Below are 17,898 nucleotides of genomic sequence, written 5' to 3'. Positions count from 1 at the left end.
AAAAAAATTGTAGTTGAAAATCCAATTTTTCAATGAAAAACAATACAGATGGAAAACTTTTGACCAGCCCTAATAAAAATAAAATCAGAGCTATATTTTTAAAAGTCTATGGCACCCTCAAGGCTGCTTCATGAGAAAGCTGGGCCCAAATCAAGATTCCTAAAATGAGGCTGAATTAGGGCTGTTGACTAATCGCAGTTAACTCACACGATTAACTAAAAAAAATTAATCACAATTAAAAAATTAATTGTGATTAATCACAGTTTTAATCGCATTGTTAAACAATAGAATACCAATTGAAATTTATTAAATATTTTTGGATGTTCTTCTACATTTTCAAGTATATTGATTTCAATTACAACACAGAATACCAAGTGTACAGGGCTCACTTTATATTAATATTTTATTACAAATATTTTCACTGTAAAAATTATGAGCAAAAGAAACAGTATTTTTCAATTCACCTCATACAAATACTGTAGTGCAATCTCTTTGTTATGAAAGTATAACTTACAAATGTAGATTTTTTTTGTTATATAACTGCACTCAAAAACAAAACAATGTAAAATTCAGAGCCTACAAGTCCGCTCAGTCCTACTTCTTATTCAGCCAATCACTAAGACAAACAAGTTTGTTTACATTTACAGGAGATAATGCTGCCCTCTTCTTATTTACAGTGTCACCAGAAACTGAGAACAGGCGTTTACATAACATTTTTGTAGCCGGCATTGCAAAGTATTTACATGCCAGATACACCTCTACCCCGATATAACGCTGTCCTCAGGAGCCAAAAAATCTTACCGCGTTATAGGTGAAACCGTGTTATATCGAACTTGCTTTGATCTGCCGGAGTGCACAGCCCTGCCCCCCCCCCCCGGAGCATTGCTTTACCACGTTATATCCGAATTCGTGTTATATTAGGTCACGTTATATCGGAGTAGAGGTATATACTAAACATTCATATGCCCCTTCACGCTTTAGCCACCATTCCAGAGGACATGCTTCCATGCTGATGATGCTCATTAAAAAAATAATGCAGTAATTAAATTTGTGACTGAACTCCTTGGGGGAGAATTGTATGTCCCTTGCTCTGTTTTACCCGCGTTCTGCCATATATTTCATATTATAGCAGTCTCGAATGATGGCCTAGCACATGTTGTTCATTTTAAGAACACTTTCACAGCAGATTTGACAAAACGCACAGAAGGTACCAATGTGAGATTTCTAAAGATAGCTACAACACTCGACCCAAGGTTTAAGCATCTGAAGTGCCTTCCGAAATCTGAGAGGGACGAGGTGAGGAGCATGCTTTAAGAAGTCTTAAAAGAGCAACAGTCCGATGCGGAAACTACAGAACCCGAACAACTAAAAAAGAAAATCAGCCTTCTGCTGGTGGCATCTGACTCAGATAATGAAAATGAACAGGCGTCGGTCCACACTGCTTTGGATTGTTATTGAGCAGAACCTGTCATCAGCATAGACGCATGTCCTCTGGAATGGTGGTTGAATCATGAAGGGACATATGAATCTTTAGCACATCTGGCTGCGTTAATATCTTGCGACGCCCGCTACAACAGTGCCATGCCAACGCCTGTTCTCACTTTCATGTGACATTGTAAACAAGAAGAGGGCAGCATTATCGCCTGCAAATGTAAACAAACTTGTTTGTCTGAGTGATTGGCTGAACAAGAAGTAGGACTGAGTGGACTTGAAAGCTCTAAAATTTTACATTGTTTTATTTTTGAATGCAGTTATTTTTGTACATAATTCTACATTTGTACATTCAATTTTCATGATAAAGAGATTGCACTACAGTACTTGTATTAGGTCAATTGAAAAATACTATTTCTTTTGTTTGTTTTTTACAGCACAAATACTTGTAATAAAAAATAAATATAAAGTGAGCACTGTACACTTTGTATTCTGTGTTGTAATTGAAATCAATATATTTGAAAATGTAGAAAACATCCAAAAATATTTAAATAAATGGTGTTCTATTATTAACAGTGTGATTAATTGCTATTAATTTTTTTAATTGCTTGACAGCCCTAGCCTGAACCAAAGCCCCAGGTAAGAACACTCATGAAGTCAAAGAAGATCATCTCCAGATCCAAACTTTGCAGATGCTCACTCTCTTTGTAATGAGCTAACTCAGAACATTGGAGAAAATTCAGATCTGGAATTGCTATTTCATCTTCAGCCAATGGAAGCAGGGGCAGGCTCCTGAACTTCACAACTTGGACCTAATTACAATGTATTCTCAGCATGTTAGAAGATTCCTATTTTAATTACATTCCTTTGCAGCTTCTCCATTACACTCAAGGTTTAGCATCCAACAGGAGTTGTAAAGAGAGTGTAGTGTAATTGATAACAGATGAGATTAAAAATGTCAGCCTTAAAGACAAAACAAAAGCAATGTAACACATTTATGCATTACAAAAGAATTGCATGTTTGTAGCCTAACATCACTCTGTGAAGTATTAATAACCCTGTTACTTGTCAGGCCCCATGCCAGTGCCTCTTCCTGGCAGGAAGGTGTCTGCAGGTGCCCACCCTCAGTTTCCCCCCTTCTCCGGGTCACTGCTAATACTCCTCAAATATTCTCCTGGGCAGAGGATCCCTTGTCATGGATAATTCATTATTACTTGGCTCAAGGATTTAAACTCAAGTGCCGTACTATAACTCCAACCACCTCATGCTATGCCACCTTTTTCACTCTTGACTTTCTTCAGGCTCCAGTCTTCCTTGTAACAATGGAATAACAATGTCCACCCACCCTGGGCTTAATAGAAGTCTCATGTCCGTCTTGGATTCTTTCCCAGCTCCCTGCCCTTTGTACAGGATAGTTGCCACAGGAGCACTCCCCTGGGTCTTTCTCTTGCTCCAGAGTCTCCTTCTCCCACTACCCAGGCATCCTGGCTTGTAGCCAATATCCCTTTTCTAGGGAGCAGCAAAAGCCCCATGTTTGTTCTCTCGATCACTTTACTGATTTGTCCATGTTCCTTCCAATATAGTCCAACTGGGAGTCAGTGGACCAGTCACAGGTGCACTGGCCTCTTCCTTCTTAAGGGGGCAGGGCCACCTTGTGACAATCCCCATTTTACAAATGGAGAAACTGAGGCACAGAGAGGTTAAATGAAATGTCCAGTGATCAAGTGGCAGAGCTGAGAATAAAATCCAGCAATCTGATTCCTAGGACCAAATTCTCAGCTGATGTAAATGGTTGCAATTTATTTACACGAGCTGAGGATCTGGAACCTAGTCTTCTGTTCTTACTATCTCATGCAAGGTGTTGCATTTATAAAGGACTGATGCTGCAAAGTGCTGAGCACCGCCTGGATGGTGTGTGGGGGGGGGGAGGGGAGGGATACCACAACTTCCATGGGAATTCCAGGCCCTTTTTTCCACTCAGGAGGTTCTCCTCACTTTGTAGGATTGAACCATAGCTTGTAAAGTACTTTGGGGTCCTTTGTGATGAAAAGCGTCTACATAACTGTAATGTAAGATGTTATCATCTTTGTGAATACATTACCTTTATTTCATTATCACTTGGAGATTTAATAAACAGGGTGACTACTCCATTCTTAACCTTAATCTAAAATGAAAAAAGGCAACCCACCTGATTCCCTTTTAAAGTTGCCAGTTTGCTCTGATCAATTACTCCCGTAGAAAGTCCCTTTGTGTTCTTTTTCTAGTCCATGTAGATTCCTCCACTGGGCAGAAGAGTGAGATAATCAATCTACAGCATCAGATCCATCAATCAGGCATTGATGTCTGTCTACCTTTGTTCTCTGTGCTTACCCCAAGTTTTACAAGAATTACCCTAATGGTTTTTTCCTGTCATCTTAATTTGGAGGTGAGCCATATCAGTGTGATTATAGTCTACTCTTATCCACTGCCAAGTGGTCTTAGTGAGGTCACTAGACCCAGGAGTACTGAAAACTGGTCTACACTATGAAGTTCAATGCAAGTCACCTTGTGTCAACCTAGTTGTGCATGTATCTACACTCAAATTTGTCTCCCGCTGCTGTGAACACCCCATTACAGCACTGCAGTAACAACACCTCATTGGACAGCATTGAGCCACGGTTGATGTACTGAGGTTGACAGAGTGCCAATGTAGACACTGCATGACCTATGTCAACCCTAACAATCCTCCAGCAGCTCTCCCACAATGCCTCTGTAAAGATCCATGGGACTAGAACCAAGGTCTGTGGAGCCTGGGACTGCTGATATTGCCACTTTGCCACTAGGAGGCCATGTAGAGCTAGAGCCAAGGAGCACTGTGTAGATTAGGCACTGCAGGAAGTACTACCCAAAGGATTCAGAATGACAGCACCCTGTGGCCTTCTGATTGGCCCATGCTCACTATTTAAACTGGGAGGGTGGCCCAGGAAGCTATCTGAGAAACAATGCAGACTTCTGGTCTGCTGTGACTCCAGACCTCACCTCGCTTTCTGATTGCTAGTCTCTGACCCCAGCCTGACTCTGACCCTGACTCTTGCCTCCTGATTCCAGCCTGGTAATTACCTCTGATCTCCGGTCTCTGACCGCAGCCTGACGCTGATCCTGATTCTTGCCTGTTGATCTCAGCTCTGGTGATTACTCTGAGCCCTACTCATTGACTACTGCCTTGTGGCTGCCCCTTGACACAACCCAGTCATAACCGCTAGGCCAGATTACCTATGCCCTGGACCTCACAGTCCGATGTTGACTGCTGTGGTATGTGAACTCCACAACCTAGGGATTATGGAGCCAGAAGCTGTCACCCCGCCCCCACTTAAAAACCCTGCGTATTTTTGGAATGACTTTTCCTGATGGCTCAGCTTGGCGAGCACACCTTGCAGCTCTCTTTTGTTGTGTACAACTGACCAACTGACCATGCTGGTCACAAACTCCTGCCTGGAGTAGACAGGAGATATTGGAGCTCTGGGGCAGTGGGGAGAAGAGGCCGTGCAGCCACAGTTATGATGCAGTTGTAGAAATGTGGACATCTACAAGCAGATTGTATGGGGGCTTTAGGTGAAGGGGTATGACTGGGATCAGAAGCAGTGCTGCATGAAAGGAAAGGAACTGTGGCAGGCATAGCAGAAGACCAGGGAGGCCAACAGTTGATCTGGTACCAAGCTGCCGACCAGCCGCTTTTACAATGAGCTGCATGCCATATTTGGTGGAGACTCCATCAGCACCCTGCAGAGCACTTTGGGTACCTCCAAGGACCCCAAGAGACAGACCCTGCAGTGAATAGTGAGGATGTTGCCGGCTCAAAGGGCCCGAGGGGGGCAACAGCGGGGTTCATTGCCCGGTGTGCGCAGCACCAATAGACACACCAGGGATGGAGAAACAAACCAACTTTATTCAAGAGCTCTGAATAGGCATTAGGAGACCAGCATATCTCAAATCAAGTGCAGCAAATACAAGCAAGTGTCCCATTTTATATTCCAAGCTGTTTCTGTGCAGGCTTTGTCTGTTTTCACCCCTACCCCTCCCTCCCAGACAACAGTTACAATAGGCACTACATTGGTATGTGAGAAAAGTTCTTGTTCATCTGTTTATCTGTGGCCTTCGCAGGTTAAGACGTAGAGGCTTTTCCCTCCCCCTTCCTTATCTCTACTGTGTTTGTGAGCGAAACTATAGCTGTCTGCTAGAAAAGCTGACCCTTACATTTTTGCTTCAGCCTGCTTCAGCATGTAAGCAGTTAGCATAGAAGTAGGTGAAAGTTCACAAGATGGAGTCACTGTGGCTCACTTAGACCCAGAGCGCAGGAGTTTCATCGGCACTTATGGCCTTCCACTCCCCCGAGTTACCTGGTAACTATGCCTAGTGACACCAACAAGGAGGAGGAGGTAGGGGACATGTGACCAGGGAGTCCAGCTATGCTGTGAACCAGGATCTGTTCAAGACTCCACCGCAGTCTAATCAGTCCCGGTAGCTAAGCACAGGTGAGCCCAATGCAGGGGAATTAACCTCAGGTAAGTGTGTGAATGCATTTCCCATTGCAATGTTTAAATGTCCAGATGGTGCCTGACCCCAAAGTAGCAGGACACAGGTATCGACTTTTCATTGTTTTACTTGTACTGGAAGAGATAGTGATTGTCAACTGCTCTTCATTCCTCAGGGTGGGCATGTGGAGCAGATTGTTTATGTACACAGGGGTGTCCCTTGTATCCTCCTGAGACATCTTGATGAAACTGTCATGGAGGTTCTCTGCAATGCTAGGGATTCTAGGGTTGGCAGCCTAATTTCTTCCTCTGCAGTAGGACGCTTTCCCCTGCCAGTCTGCAATGACTTCGGAAAGCACCATTGCCATACACAGGGTATCTGAACTCACAGATCAGTGACAAACACAGTGTAATTATTATAAATGTACAGCAAGATTCATAGGTGCATTAACAGACAGTGTTATATTCATAGATGTACACCAACCACCACACAATTCCTAATAGCCCCCAAAACTTCAGGGCCAGGTACAGCACAGTCAGCCATACCATGTTATTGTGGCTGACTATTAAAGCGCTCTTTCAAGTCCTCCCCGAGCTGCATAGCTCAGCACTGAGCTCTTCTGATTGCCCTTGTGTCTGGCTCTTCAAACTCATCAGACAGTCATTCCACCTTTACCCTCCACTCCAGCGTCAACTTTTCTCCTTTGCCTCACAGATATTGTGCAGCACACAACAGACAGCTATCACCATTGGGATATTTTTTTCTCACTCAGATCCAATCTTATGAGTAGACTCATAGACTTCAAGGCCAGAAGAGACCACCATGGTCTTCTAGTCTGAGATCCTGCACATTGCAAGCCCCAGAACCTCACCCACCCACTCCTGTAATAGACCCAGAACCTCTGGTTGAGATACTGAATTCCTCAAATCATGATTTAAAGACTTCACGTTACAGTTTACAATGTAAACAACACCAACGTCCCTTCAATCTACTGAGAGCACATTCAACTGTCATTCTGCACCTGCTTAGCCAGTAGTTGAATCTTTCCTTGCTGCTGTCAAGTTGGCTGGTGTATGGCTTCATGAGCCAGGGAAACAAAGGGTATGCTGGGTCCTGCAGGATCACTATTAACATTTCAACATCACCAATGGAAATCCACAAGTCAAGAAAGAATGTCCCTGCTTGCAGCTTTCTGAACAGTCCTGTGTTCTTAAAGATGAGAGCATCATGCACCTCCCCTGACCTGCCAATACTGATGTTGGTGAAGTGTCCCTGGTGATCCACCAACACTTGCATAACCCCAGAAAAGCAGCCCTTTCTGTTGATGTACTGTGTGACAAGGTGGGCTGGTGCCAAAATAGAGATGTGTGTGTCATATATTGCCCCACTGCAGTTCTGGAATCTCACTGCTGCAAATCCAACCACTAGGTCCTGCACATTGCCCAGAGTCGTAGTGCTGTGAAGTAGGAGACCATTAATAGCCCTACATATTTGCATGACAATGGCTCTCCCTGTGAATTTTCTCACTCCAAAATGGTTTCCCACTGACCAGTAGCAATCCAGCATTGCAAGCTTCCATGGAGTGCTTGCCACTCATTTTGCAACTGTCAGTGCAGTTCTCACTCTGGTGTCCCTGTGCTAGAAGGCTGGGGTGAGCTGAGCACACACATCCAGGAATGTGGCATTGTGCATCCAAAAGTCCTGCAGTCACTGCTCATCATCCCAAACCCACACTACCGTGTGATCTCACCAATTGATACTTGTTTCTTGGGCCCAGAAGCAGCTCTCCACCATCTGCCGCTGCTCTCTGAATGCCACCAACAACCTTGAATTGTTTTTTTGCTGTGTCCCACAGCAATGTGTCCTCCATGGACTCATCAGGTCCCCTGCTGCTGCGGGGATTCTTTCTGCGGCTCTGCCGATACTGTAGGATCATTTGTCCTGCGTTTGGAATGCTTATGACAATAGCGCAGAGCTGCGAAGGCTCCATGTTTCTGTCAGAGAGGGCGAACAGCGCCGCATGGGATTGTGGGATTTTAAAAAAGGTGTGAAAACTATGGGATGGAAAAGGGTGCATGATGGGAACTTGATGCCTTGCTCCCAGTCACCCCTGCACAACTCGTTTCTGCCCCCCCATACATTGCCAAAATGTCCCAAAAGGAAGTGCTGTGGGCGATAGCAAGTTGTACGCTGGGTTACCTCCCCAGGGTGTACTCCATGATGCATCACCACAAGCACTCCTAGTGAGTACACGCAGCACTGATGCAAGGAGCCAAGTATGCACGAGTGATCTACTAATTGCAGCAGATGTCAGAACTATTCTTTATGAGTGTATTGTGTGACAATATAATGGTCTTGAAACATCAGCCTGATGCTTTCATGGTACTCTTTGACACTGTCATTTTAAGGATGGAGTCTAGTACAACCCAAGCTTAGAAATATTTAAAAAGCATCATATCAAAATGGCATGAGGATCATTCGGGTCAATTTTTGCTTAAATAAAAAGTGATGTCATTGTGAATTTAACTGAAAAGTATTCCCATTCAATATCTATGAGCTCTTATTAGGCCATATTGTAAGACATATACTAAAAGTACAGATAAAGTACTGTTAGAAATTGATAAAGAGATAGAAAACAAAATGCAGAATAAATAGTAAATTTTCACCGTGGCGAAAGATTAACAGAGGAGTGCCTTAAGGATCTGTGTACTATGACGTGGTGTTTACTATGTTTATTAACAAAATGGAAAACAGGGTGAGCAATAAGGTGACAACATTTGCAGATGACACAAAATAATTTAGGCCACTTGAAACTAGAGAAGACTGAAGAATTTCAGAAGGATCTAACAAATGTAGGCAGCCAGACATTATGATAGCAGATGAAATTTACTGCTATCAACTGCAAGATAATGAACTTTGGAAGGAACAAGTTAACTGCTCTTAACCATTGCTGAGTTCTAAATTAATTGTAACCACTCAGGAAAAATACTTGATCATCATGGACAGCTCAGTGAAAATCTCTGCTTAATGTACAGCAGCAGTCAAAAAAGTAAATCATGTTAGAACATATAAGGAAGTGGATAGAAAATAAATAGGAGTTCTATTTTGGGGGGTTTATTAATTTCATTTTGGGATGGGTTATTTTTAACAATTTTGAGTTTTATGTAGATGTCCAAAAACTAGTAGTTTGGGGGCTTTCTATTTGTAATACAGTGTAATGAGTAATCTCTTTGTAACGTTCCTTAGTGCACTTCAACATAACACTGTTTCAAACAGCACTATGTTAAAGCACACTAAGGGTATGTCTACACTACCCACTGGATCGGCAGACAGCGATCAATCCAGTGGGGATCGATTTATCGCGTCTCATCTAGACGCGATAAATCGACCACAAAGCACTCTCCTGTCGACTCCTGTACTCCACTGCCACGAGAGGCGCAGGCAGAGTCGATGGGGGAGCGGCAGCAGTCGACTCACTGTGGTGAAAACACCACAGTAAGTCGATCTAAGTACGTCGACTTCAGCTACGTTATTCATGTAGCTGAAGTTGCGTAACTTATATCGATCCCCCCACTAGTGTAGACCAGGCCTTAGGAACGGTTAGTGCACACCATCTGGGTCTACACAGATCAATTAATTTGCAATGCATTAGTGCACTTCAGAAATCACACTCCCATAATCCACACTACTGCTCCGTGTCAACTAGACAAACACTTAAATACAAATAACCATTTCCAGTGTTTTCCTGGTGTTTATTGGATAAACAGTTATTCATAGATTCTAGGGCTGGAAGGGACCTCAAGAGGTCATCGAGTCCAGTCCCCTGCGCTCATGGCAGGTCCAAATACTGTCTAGATCATCCCTGATAGACATTTATCTAACCTATTCTTAAATATCTCCAGAGATGGAGATTCCACAACCTCCCTAGGCAGTTTTTTTCCAGTGTTTAACCACCCTGACAGTTAGGAACTTTTTCCTAATGTCCAATCTAAACCTCCCTTGCTACAGTTTAAGCCCATTGCTTCTTGTTCTATCCTTAGGGGCTAAGATGAACAAGTCTTCTCCCTCCTCCTTATGACACCCTTTTAGATACCTGAAAACTGCTATCATGTCCCCTCTCAGTCTTCTCTATTCCAAACTAAACAAATCCAATTCTTTCAGCCTTCCTTCATAGGTCATGTTCTCTAGACCTTTAATCATTCTTGTTGCTCTTCTCTGGACCCTCTCCAATTTCTTCACATCTTTCTTGAAATGCAGTGCCTGGAACTGGACAGAATACTCCAGTTGAGGCCTAATCAGCGCAGAGTAGAGCGGAAGAATGACTTCTCATGTCTTGCTCACAACACACCTGTTAATGCATCCCAGAATCACGTCTGCTTTTTTTTTGCAACAGCATCACACTGTTGACTCATATTTAGCTTGTGGTCCACTATAACCCCTAGATCCCTTTCTGCCATACTCCTTCCTAGACAGTCTCTTCCCATTCTGTATGTGTGAAACTGATTGTTCCTTCCTAAGTGGAGCACTTTGCATTTGTCTTTATTAAACTTCATCCTGTTTATGTCAGACCATTCTCCAATTTGTCCAGATCATTTTGAATTATGACCCTATCCTCCAAAGCAGTTGCAATCCCTCCCAGTTTGGTATCATCTGCAAACTTAATAAGCGTACTTTCTATGCCAATATCTAAGTCATTGATGACTTCTTTCTCTCTTACTTTCTTAAATCAAGGGTGCTATGGTTTCATTCATAGATAAACCAATTTTATGACCACATCTAATATACTGTATTCAGTCCTGGTCATCTTCTCTCAAAAAAGATACTGCAGAAATAGATGGGTCCAGAGATGGTAATTTAAATGTTTAGATGAAAACTTTTAAATTGAAAAGATTAGGACTGTGGTTTAGAGATGAATAAAAGGAAACATGAGAGAGAGAAAATAAATTATGGTATACAGAAGGTAAATTGTGTGTTCCTATTTATCCTTTCTCCTGGATAAAGGGACATTTATACAACAAGGGACATTAAATAAAATTTAAATTTAAAACAAATAAAAGTAAACTCTTCCCCTCAATGCATAATTAATCTGTGGAACTCATTGCTACAAGATGCATTTGAGGCCAAGAGCTATCCTGTGAGAACGTTATTCCATAATTGTCCACTATAGTGCTTCTTGTATCTTTCTCTGAAGGTTCTGGACTGGTACTGGCCACTCTCATCTATGGGATACTGGACTAGATGGGCAAGTGGTTTGCCTTGCTATTAGAATTCCAATGTTCCTAAATTCAGTCTTGGATTCCACAGCCCAACATAAAAAAGATGCACATTTCACAAAAGAGAATACTTTCCACTCCATAATGTTATGTAATAGGTGTGTTTGTGTCTAAAAATATTCTATAGCCGAAAGGGATCATAAAAGACTAGCTACATTCCAAGATACCTGCCAATGGGCGGTTTTGTTTTAGGGTTGTTGGTTTTTGTTTTAATCCCTATAGGTAGTTGATCATAAACCAGACCTGGGGATCGGATTATAATAATAATTCTTTGCCCCTTTCATATGAGGATCTCAAACCACTGGAACGAGATTAATTAATAATTAGCCTCATAAACACCCTTATGAATTAGATATTATTAAACTGAGGCACTGAGAAATTGTGCCACTTTCCCAAGGTCACACAGCAAATCAATGGCAGAGCCAGTTATAGCACTCAGGATTCCACCTGACACCTACTCATCTTCTCTAACCACTAGGTCACCTCCTTTCAAAATACAATTTCTTTCTTATTCCTCTAGAAGATGTTTTTATCATGCAGCCATCCTAGACTCAGCTCCCATCTCTGTATGTACAAAAAAGTGACGTGTGACCAAAATTTTTTCAGATGTGAAAAATCTGTGTTTCTTACAGTGTGCATTTTAAGTAAATAGTGGAGAGCTGGAGTTGGTCTGAATGTGTTGTATGTGCACCAGGTTAGAAGCAGTGCTTCTCAGGGACTGGCAATCACTTAAAGCCATATTCTGTCTTGTGTATGCAGACCTGTCCTCTGGAAATCTATTGGACCCACATGTGCACAGCCAAGGACAGAACATGCCTCTGATGGGGTTTTTGGAATCTTTTCAGTAAGAATCACTGTATAAGTCCGCAAACATTATTGCTAATAATGAACTCAGAGCCTGAGCACAAAGCGCAAAGCAAAACTCCTATTGATCTCAACAGGGTATGAATCAAGGCTCTATATCCTATGCCTAGTGAGTGCTCTAGCATTAGCATCATCACTGTAATGACTTCACACCTGTTTTCAGTGGTCCAATAATTAGGTTTTAAATTTCCATATAATTATTTAAAGCAACAATCAAAGAATGCTTCTTAGCCAGCTTGGCTTTGCCATTGGTATATTTGTATACTGACTGGAAGCTGGAGTTGAGTTACAGATTGCAAGGTCATGATGATATCAGCTTCTTGGCACAAAATTTTGGGTACAGTGGCAGAAATGTCAGTTCCCCTTCCAGTTTCAGTATGGAAAACAATAAATTAATTTGATACATAATCTTGTTAGAGTTTAATATATTGGTACATTTAAACATGCCATTGTTTTTCCCCAGTTCAGATCATTTTAGTTTTTGCAATATTTATTAATAATTTTCAGTGTTGGAGGGCTCATCTGGAGACACTTCAGAGGGGTCTGATTTTCAAAAGATGGGCACTCATCACTTTCTGAAAATGAGGTCTCTCTAAGATACCTAAAATTACTGGTCACTTTTGTCACTCACTAATATTAATAATATATTATTATTTTGCCTGATGGCTTTGACTAGTGACCTTCAACTCATTCCATTGTGTGGTGTCACTTTTATAAGAAAGGAGCTAGGGGAGGTACTGGATGACTCAAAGAATTGGTAAAGACTAAGATTTACCAATTTTACCTCTAAGATGCTGCACAGAATTTCTCTCAGAACACTAGTGACTAAAATGTGAATGAGTTGGTGGTTTTAACCCAGTTCCTAGTGAACAAATGTGCACAGAGCTCACAACATCCTCCCAACTGGTTCCCTTGTGGCAGTCTCAGCAGAAGGACCAGCAACTGAATGGACAGTTGAATAATCTCTCCAGGTCAGGGTTGAGGCAAATCAGCTGACTGCCATGGCGAATATTTGCATTTCTACTCTATCTGTTCTATGGCTAAAGAAGACTTCAGTCTCCTGCACCATTCATGAGCCCTTCAATCATTAAGGGGAAAGAAAAACTAAATTAACTAAATAAGGGCAATTTAGAGAGTATTGGTTTAATGCTATATGCACTTACTCTACCTCTAAAACTTACCAGGAATCTTGTTTTTCTTTTGCAGCCTAATTTAGGTGGAGTGATGTACGTAGGTTCTCCTGCACCCACTGGCTCTGTTCTACAGAAGTACTTTGTCAATTCACCTTACATCTTCAGTCTACCAACCCCGACTTCTTTTACACCCACCACTTTCTCTAACTTCTAACACAGGATCTATGAATAGGAGTGTGTGTAGGAGGGGTGGGGGAGCTCCTTAATGCTCTGCAGCAAAAATAGTAATATGTAGGTCATTGCTTCAGGGAACGAAGAGAGTAGGTTGTTGAGTGACACTATAGAATTTAAATATTGTTTCTGTGTAGACTGATATGTACCAGAAAGTTTGTTTCACTGACTATTATCATTACATTTTTTATTGATTATATATTTGGAATAACTGATAATAGGGTGTATATAATATGTAAAACATTATATAGAGAGTGTATACTATATATAATGTTTTACATATTATTTATATAATCATTCTGTGTTTGGGCGGGGGAGCATTTAACTACCAAAGCAAAAACCTTTAAAAAATAACCATCTATTTTGGTTGCACAGGGGAAAAAGATGTTTAAAAGTATCTGCAATGTAATATTTCTTATACTGTAATGATTTATTTCCCCCCTTTTACACAACTATCAAATCCAGTGGCGGCAGCTGACATATGAAAATGGGTAGGCAAAGTTGGCCCACAAAGGTGTCCTCGAGGCCAGCAGTGGGTAATGATCATACTATAATGGAATCAAAATAAATGACTGTCCTGGTAAGAAGGTTCCATTGGTCAAATCTATCCCCAGGACAGTGTTCATGTTAACTAAAGATGAGTTTTAGATGCAAAAGGCAGATCCTAACTTGCTTCAGATTTGGGAATGTTGACATGCTGGCTTTTGATTCAGCCAATTACAAGGATAGGAGTCTGCTTTAAAATTTTGGATCCATATATAGATGCAAATGTCCTCAAAATTTGGCATGTTTGGATTCAAGTTTAATTTCATTTCCATCTCCAGTGAAAACAGGGAGAAACTTACCCATAACTTCTTCCACAGACATCCATCTCTTTTATACCGTTTTAAAATCTAACCTAAGTTGGGGATATTTTCCCACTGCCTGGATTATAAAATCACAAGTTATGAATACATGAATAACTCCCACCAAAAACAGCCTTCCAGAGCCTTTCTCAGTAGCCTGGTGGAGAGATATTGCCTGACATTGAGGAGCAGTGTCTGGTTTCCTGTTTACTAGATGGTAGAAAATGAAGGAAGAGTTTGTGAAGTTGGAGGCTGCATCCCCAGGGGAGTAATGCTGACCTACTAGCTCTTTAGATTGTAATGGTCAATCGGTGTAGCTACAATAACAATCAAAGAAGAGAGGTTCACAAGCTGTGAGTTGGGACCTCCAAGAGGTGAGGGGAAAGTCAGCTGAAATTGTCTGGGATGAGGTGAATGAGTTCCCAGTCCCTGTCTTCCTTTGAAGTCAGATTTTTCTAAGCCACTTGCATCTGGGTACTCCTCAGATTTTACCATCCTGAGTCTCACAGGGTGGCCTACTTTGAAGGCCCCAGAGAGGATACTCAGATGAGTCTGGGGAGGAGAAGTTGTGTGGGTGTAATCCATGCCTGCTTGGTGTGGCACTCTGTCCCCCTCTAGTGGCAGCTAGCCCAAAGAGGGATTGACGAGTCTGCTACAGCCTTGGCAATTAGCCACGTGGCTTTTAGCTCATTCAGTAGAGGTTCATACACTAAGCTTCAGTGGTCCCAGGTTCAATCCTGCCCACAAATGACCTGGGTCTGTTGGCATTACACATGGCAGATGAAGAAAAGTAGCCCATTGCAGAATGAAGTTTGGGACCTGGGAGCCAAAGAGAATTAAAGAAACCAGTTCTCCATTTTTCAAGCATTCGTTGGATTTGTACTTGTCATACCTCACAAGGGTTCTGAGACTCATTTTTCTCTGTGGCCTTGGACAAGTCATTTTATCCCTCTTTGCCTCTATTTCCCCATCTATAAAATCCCACCTCACAGGGAGTAGGTTGTCTTAATTATTTGTTTGTAAAGTATTTTGAATGTCAAAAAGTTCTGTATTAATTCTAAAGCCCAGCTCATCCCACTGTTATCTATTCAAGGACTGGACCCAAACAGGTCTCCATGGATGGGGGGAACTTAAGTGGTTCGATAGCACTGTCCATCCCCGGGGACCCTCAGAAGATGCTTTGTAGGACCAGGATCCATGAAGGGGAGAGGAAGGGTGGGGGCAGGCTAGGGGAGGAGTTGGTGGCTCATGACTGTGGTGACACCAATCATCCCCTGTCTGACCTTACGGAGATTCCTGAAAAGGTAACCCAGCCCTCAGGCTGTATATTATATATTCTGTGGAGCTCCTCTCTCCTGATAGAACAACGTAGAGGGATCTCTGTGACTTGATGCTCATGGAAATTTCTTCTCCTGAGCTCAATCCCATGGGTTTTACCTTGGAAGAGGACAATCTATCCGAACATTATCAGAGAACCACATCTGTCCGAGCCCCAGGATTCCCAGCTCCATATAACCAATGGTCTTCATAGGTTCATGGCTCACAACCTAAGAGGAAACAGCTATTTTATGCCAATTAATGTTTCTTCCTATTGCCTTTTATAAACATTAAACACTGAGTTTGTCCTTACCATAGTAAACCCTCTTGCCAGATGCTGAGATGATGTTGAAATCAGTGGGAAATGCAGGTGCTGAGCACCTCTCAGGATCAGACCCCATACACTGAGGCACTGATGCATGAATGCAATTGGAAAAAAGGACCTAGAAACAGGTTTCCCATAATCCTTTGCAAATATATGAGGCCCATTTTTTGGGAACTGGCTTAGCTGATAATCAAAGAGAACCTGCTTGACTTCTGTAGTGCAGAGAGAGCCACTTGGATGCTTTGTTAATTCCTCAAAAGACATCAAGAAAAAGTTTGGTGCCCAGCCTTCAAGTCACATCTGCTTGCGCTGTACTTTTCATTATGCTGTATTCACAGTCTCTGGCTTGTCTGGCCTTTTTTTGGTCTGTCAAATTACTACTGTCTTATGGAAATCAATAAACATAATTTTAAAATCTTCATTGTTCAGTAATTATTATTACAATGTATAAATAATGCCTTGGGAAATGATTTCTAAAAATATATATTATTTCATCTAGAGGGATTTATTTTGTTTTTCTCATAAAACTTCCTACTTTTTATAATAAAATACATCTGCTTATTAGCAAAGGGCCAGATCCTGGAAACACTTACTACCTGGTGCTGTTCTTACTACAGAGAGTACAGGCTACTGCAAGGGAAAAGAAAGGAGAGTCAAGAAGAGAGTGATAGGACAGACCCAGTTAATCCCTACATGGTGGCCCCCGGTGCCATTTTATAACCATGTTCATTTCTCATGCAAAGCATAGCTAATAACACAGTGAAGCACAGTTTGCAATTGCTGAGTTTCGTTCAGCTCCAGCAGTGACCCTAGGACAGCGCCTCTGTTGGCTACTTAGATTGTAAACTCTTTGGGGGCAGGGACCATCTTTTTCTTCTGTGTTTGTGCAGCACCTAGCGCAGCACGTCCTGGTTCATGGTTAGAGCTCATAGGTGCTCCAGTAAGACAAATAGTAATAATACTTCTCAAGTGCAGAGTGGGGGAAACTAGCTCATTGTTGAGCCTAAGGCAGCTTTCCATTGGTGTCTCTTTGCTTGTTTTGTGCTGTTTATGAAGGATAGTGCATGGGAGGAGGGAATTGGCCTTGACTACACCCAGGGGCAGCTCTAGACACCAGCAAAGCAAGCACGTGCTTGGGGCAGCCCATTTGCAGGGGCGGCAGCCGGGGGATCCAGCCTGGGAGCTGAGAACCAACAGGAGGCCCTGGGAGCTGTAGTTCCTTGGTTAGCTCCCTGCCTATAGAGCCAGCCCTGGAGCAGGGAAAGAACTACATTTCCCAGCATTCCCTTGGCCACTACCAACAGGAAAGAGGGGGAGGGAGTGAGGAAGCTGAGACCTCATACTGCAGCCTGCTTTGAATAGAGAGCTGCACTGTGAGTAGGGATACCATATTTTAACATTCAAAAAATAGGACACTCCACAGGGAGGGAGGGTAGCCCCACCCTGCCACCATCCACTCCCTCCGACTGCCCCCCACAGAAACCCCAACCCATCCAACCCCCCTGCTCCCTGATCACCCCCTCCTGGGACCCCTGCCCCAACTGCCCCCCAGGACCCTACCCCTATCTAAGCCCCACTAGTCCTTGTCCCCTGATTGTCTCCTCCTGGGACACCACCCCCTATCTAAGCCTCCCTTCTCCTTGTCCCCAACTGCCCCCTCATGAGATGCCCCCAACTTCCCCCCTAGGACCCCACCCCCTACCTGTCCCCTGACAAACCCCTGGGACTCCCATGCCTATCCAATTGCTGCCTGTCCCCTGACTGCCCCCCCGAACCCCTGACCCATCTAACCCCCCCTTCTCCCTGCCCCTGACAGCCCCCCCGAACCTCCGCCCCATCCAACCCCCCCTGCTCCCTGTCCCTTGACTGCCCCCCCCTGGAACCCTCTACCCCTTCTCCAACCCCCCAGCCCCCTTACCATGTCACTCAGACCAGCGTGTCTGGCTTCGCGCAGCGCCAGACACGCT

At 43.0% G+C, this 17,898-nt stretch overlaps 1 protein-coding gene across 1 annotated transcript in view; it reads left to right on the top strand.

The window, feature by feature from the left end:
* Nucleotides 1-13,654, top strand: part of LMNTD1 (lamin tail domain containing 1) — a 251,476-nt gene extending 237,822 nt beyond the window's left edge. Inside the window, exon 15 of the mRNA XM_029911684.1 lies at nt 13,287-13,654. Within this exon, the coding sequence (XP_029767544.1) occupies nt 13,287-13,427 (141 nt within the window). The 3' untranslated portion in view covers nt 13,428-13,654. The remainder of the gene's footprint in view (nt 1-13,286) is intronic.
* Nucleotides 13,655-17,898: the final 4,244 nt, after the last annotated feature.

Source organism: Terrapene carolina, unplaced genomic scaffold, assembly GCF_002925995.2.
Source record: "Terrapene carolina triunguis isolate 2854851 unplaced genomic scaffold, T_m_triunguis-2.0 Scaffold112, whole genome shotgun sequence".
In the NCBI taxonomy this organism is placed as follows: Eukaryota; Metazoa; Chordata; order Testudines; family Emydidae; genus Terrapene; species Terrapene triunguis.
The sequence above is the reverse complement of the archived record's forward strand: the minus strand, read 5'-3'. Positions and strand labels throughout refer to the sequence as shown.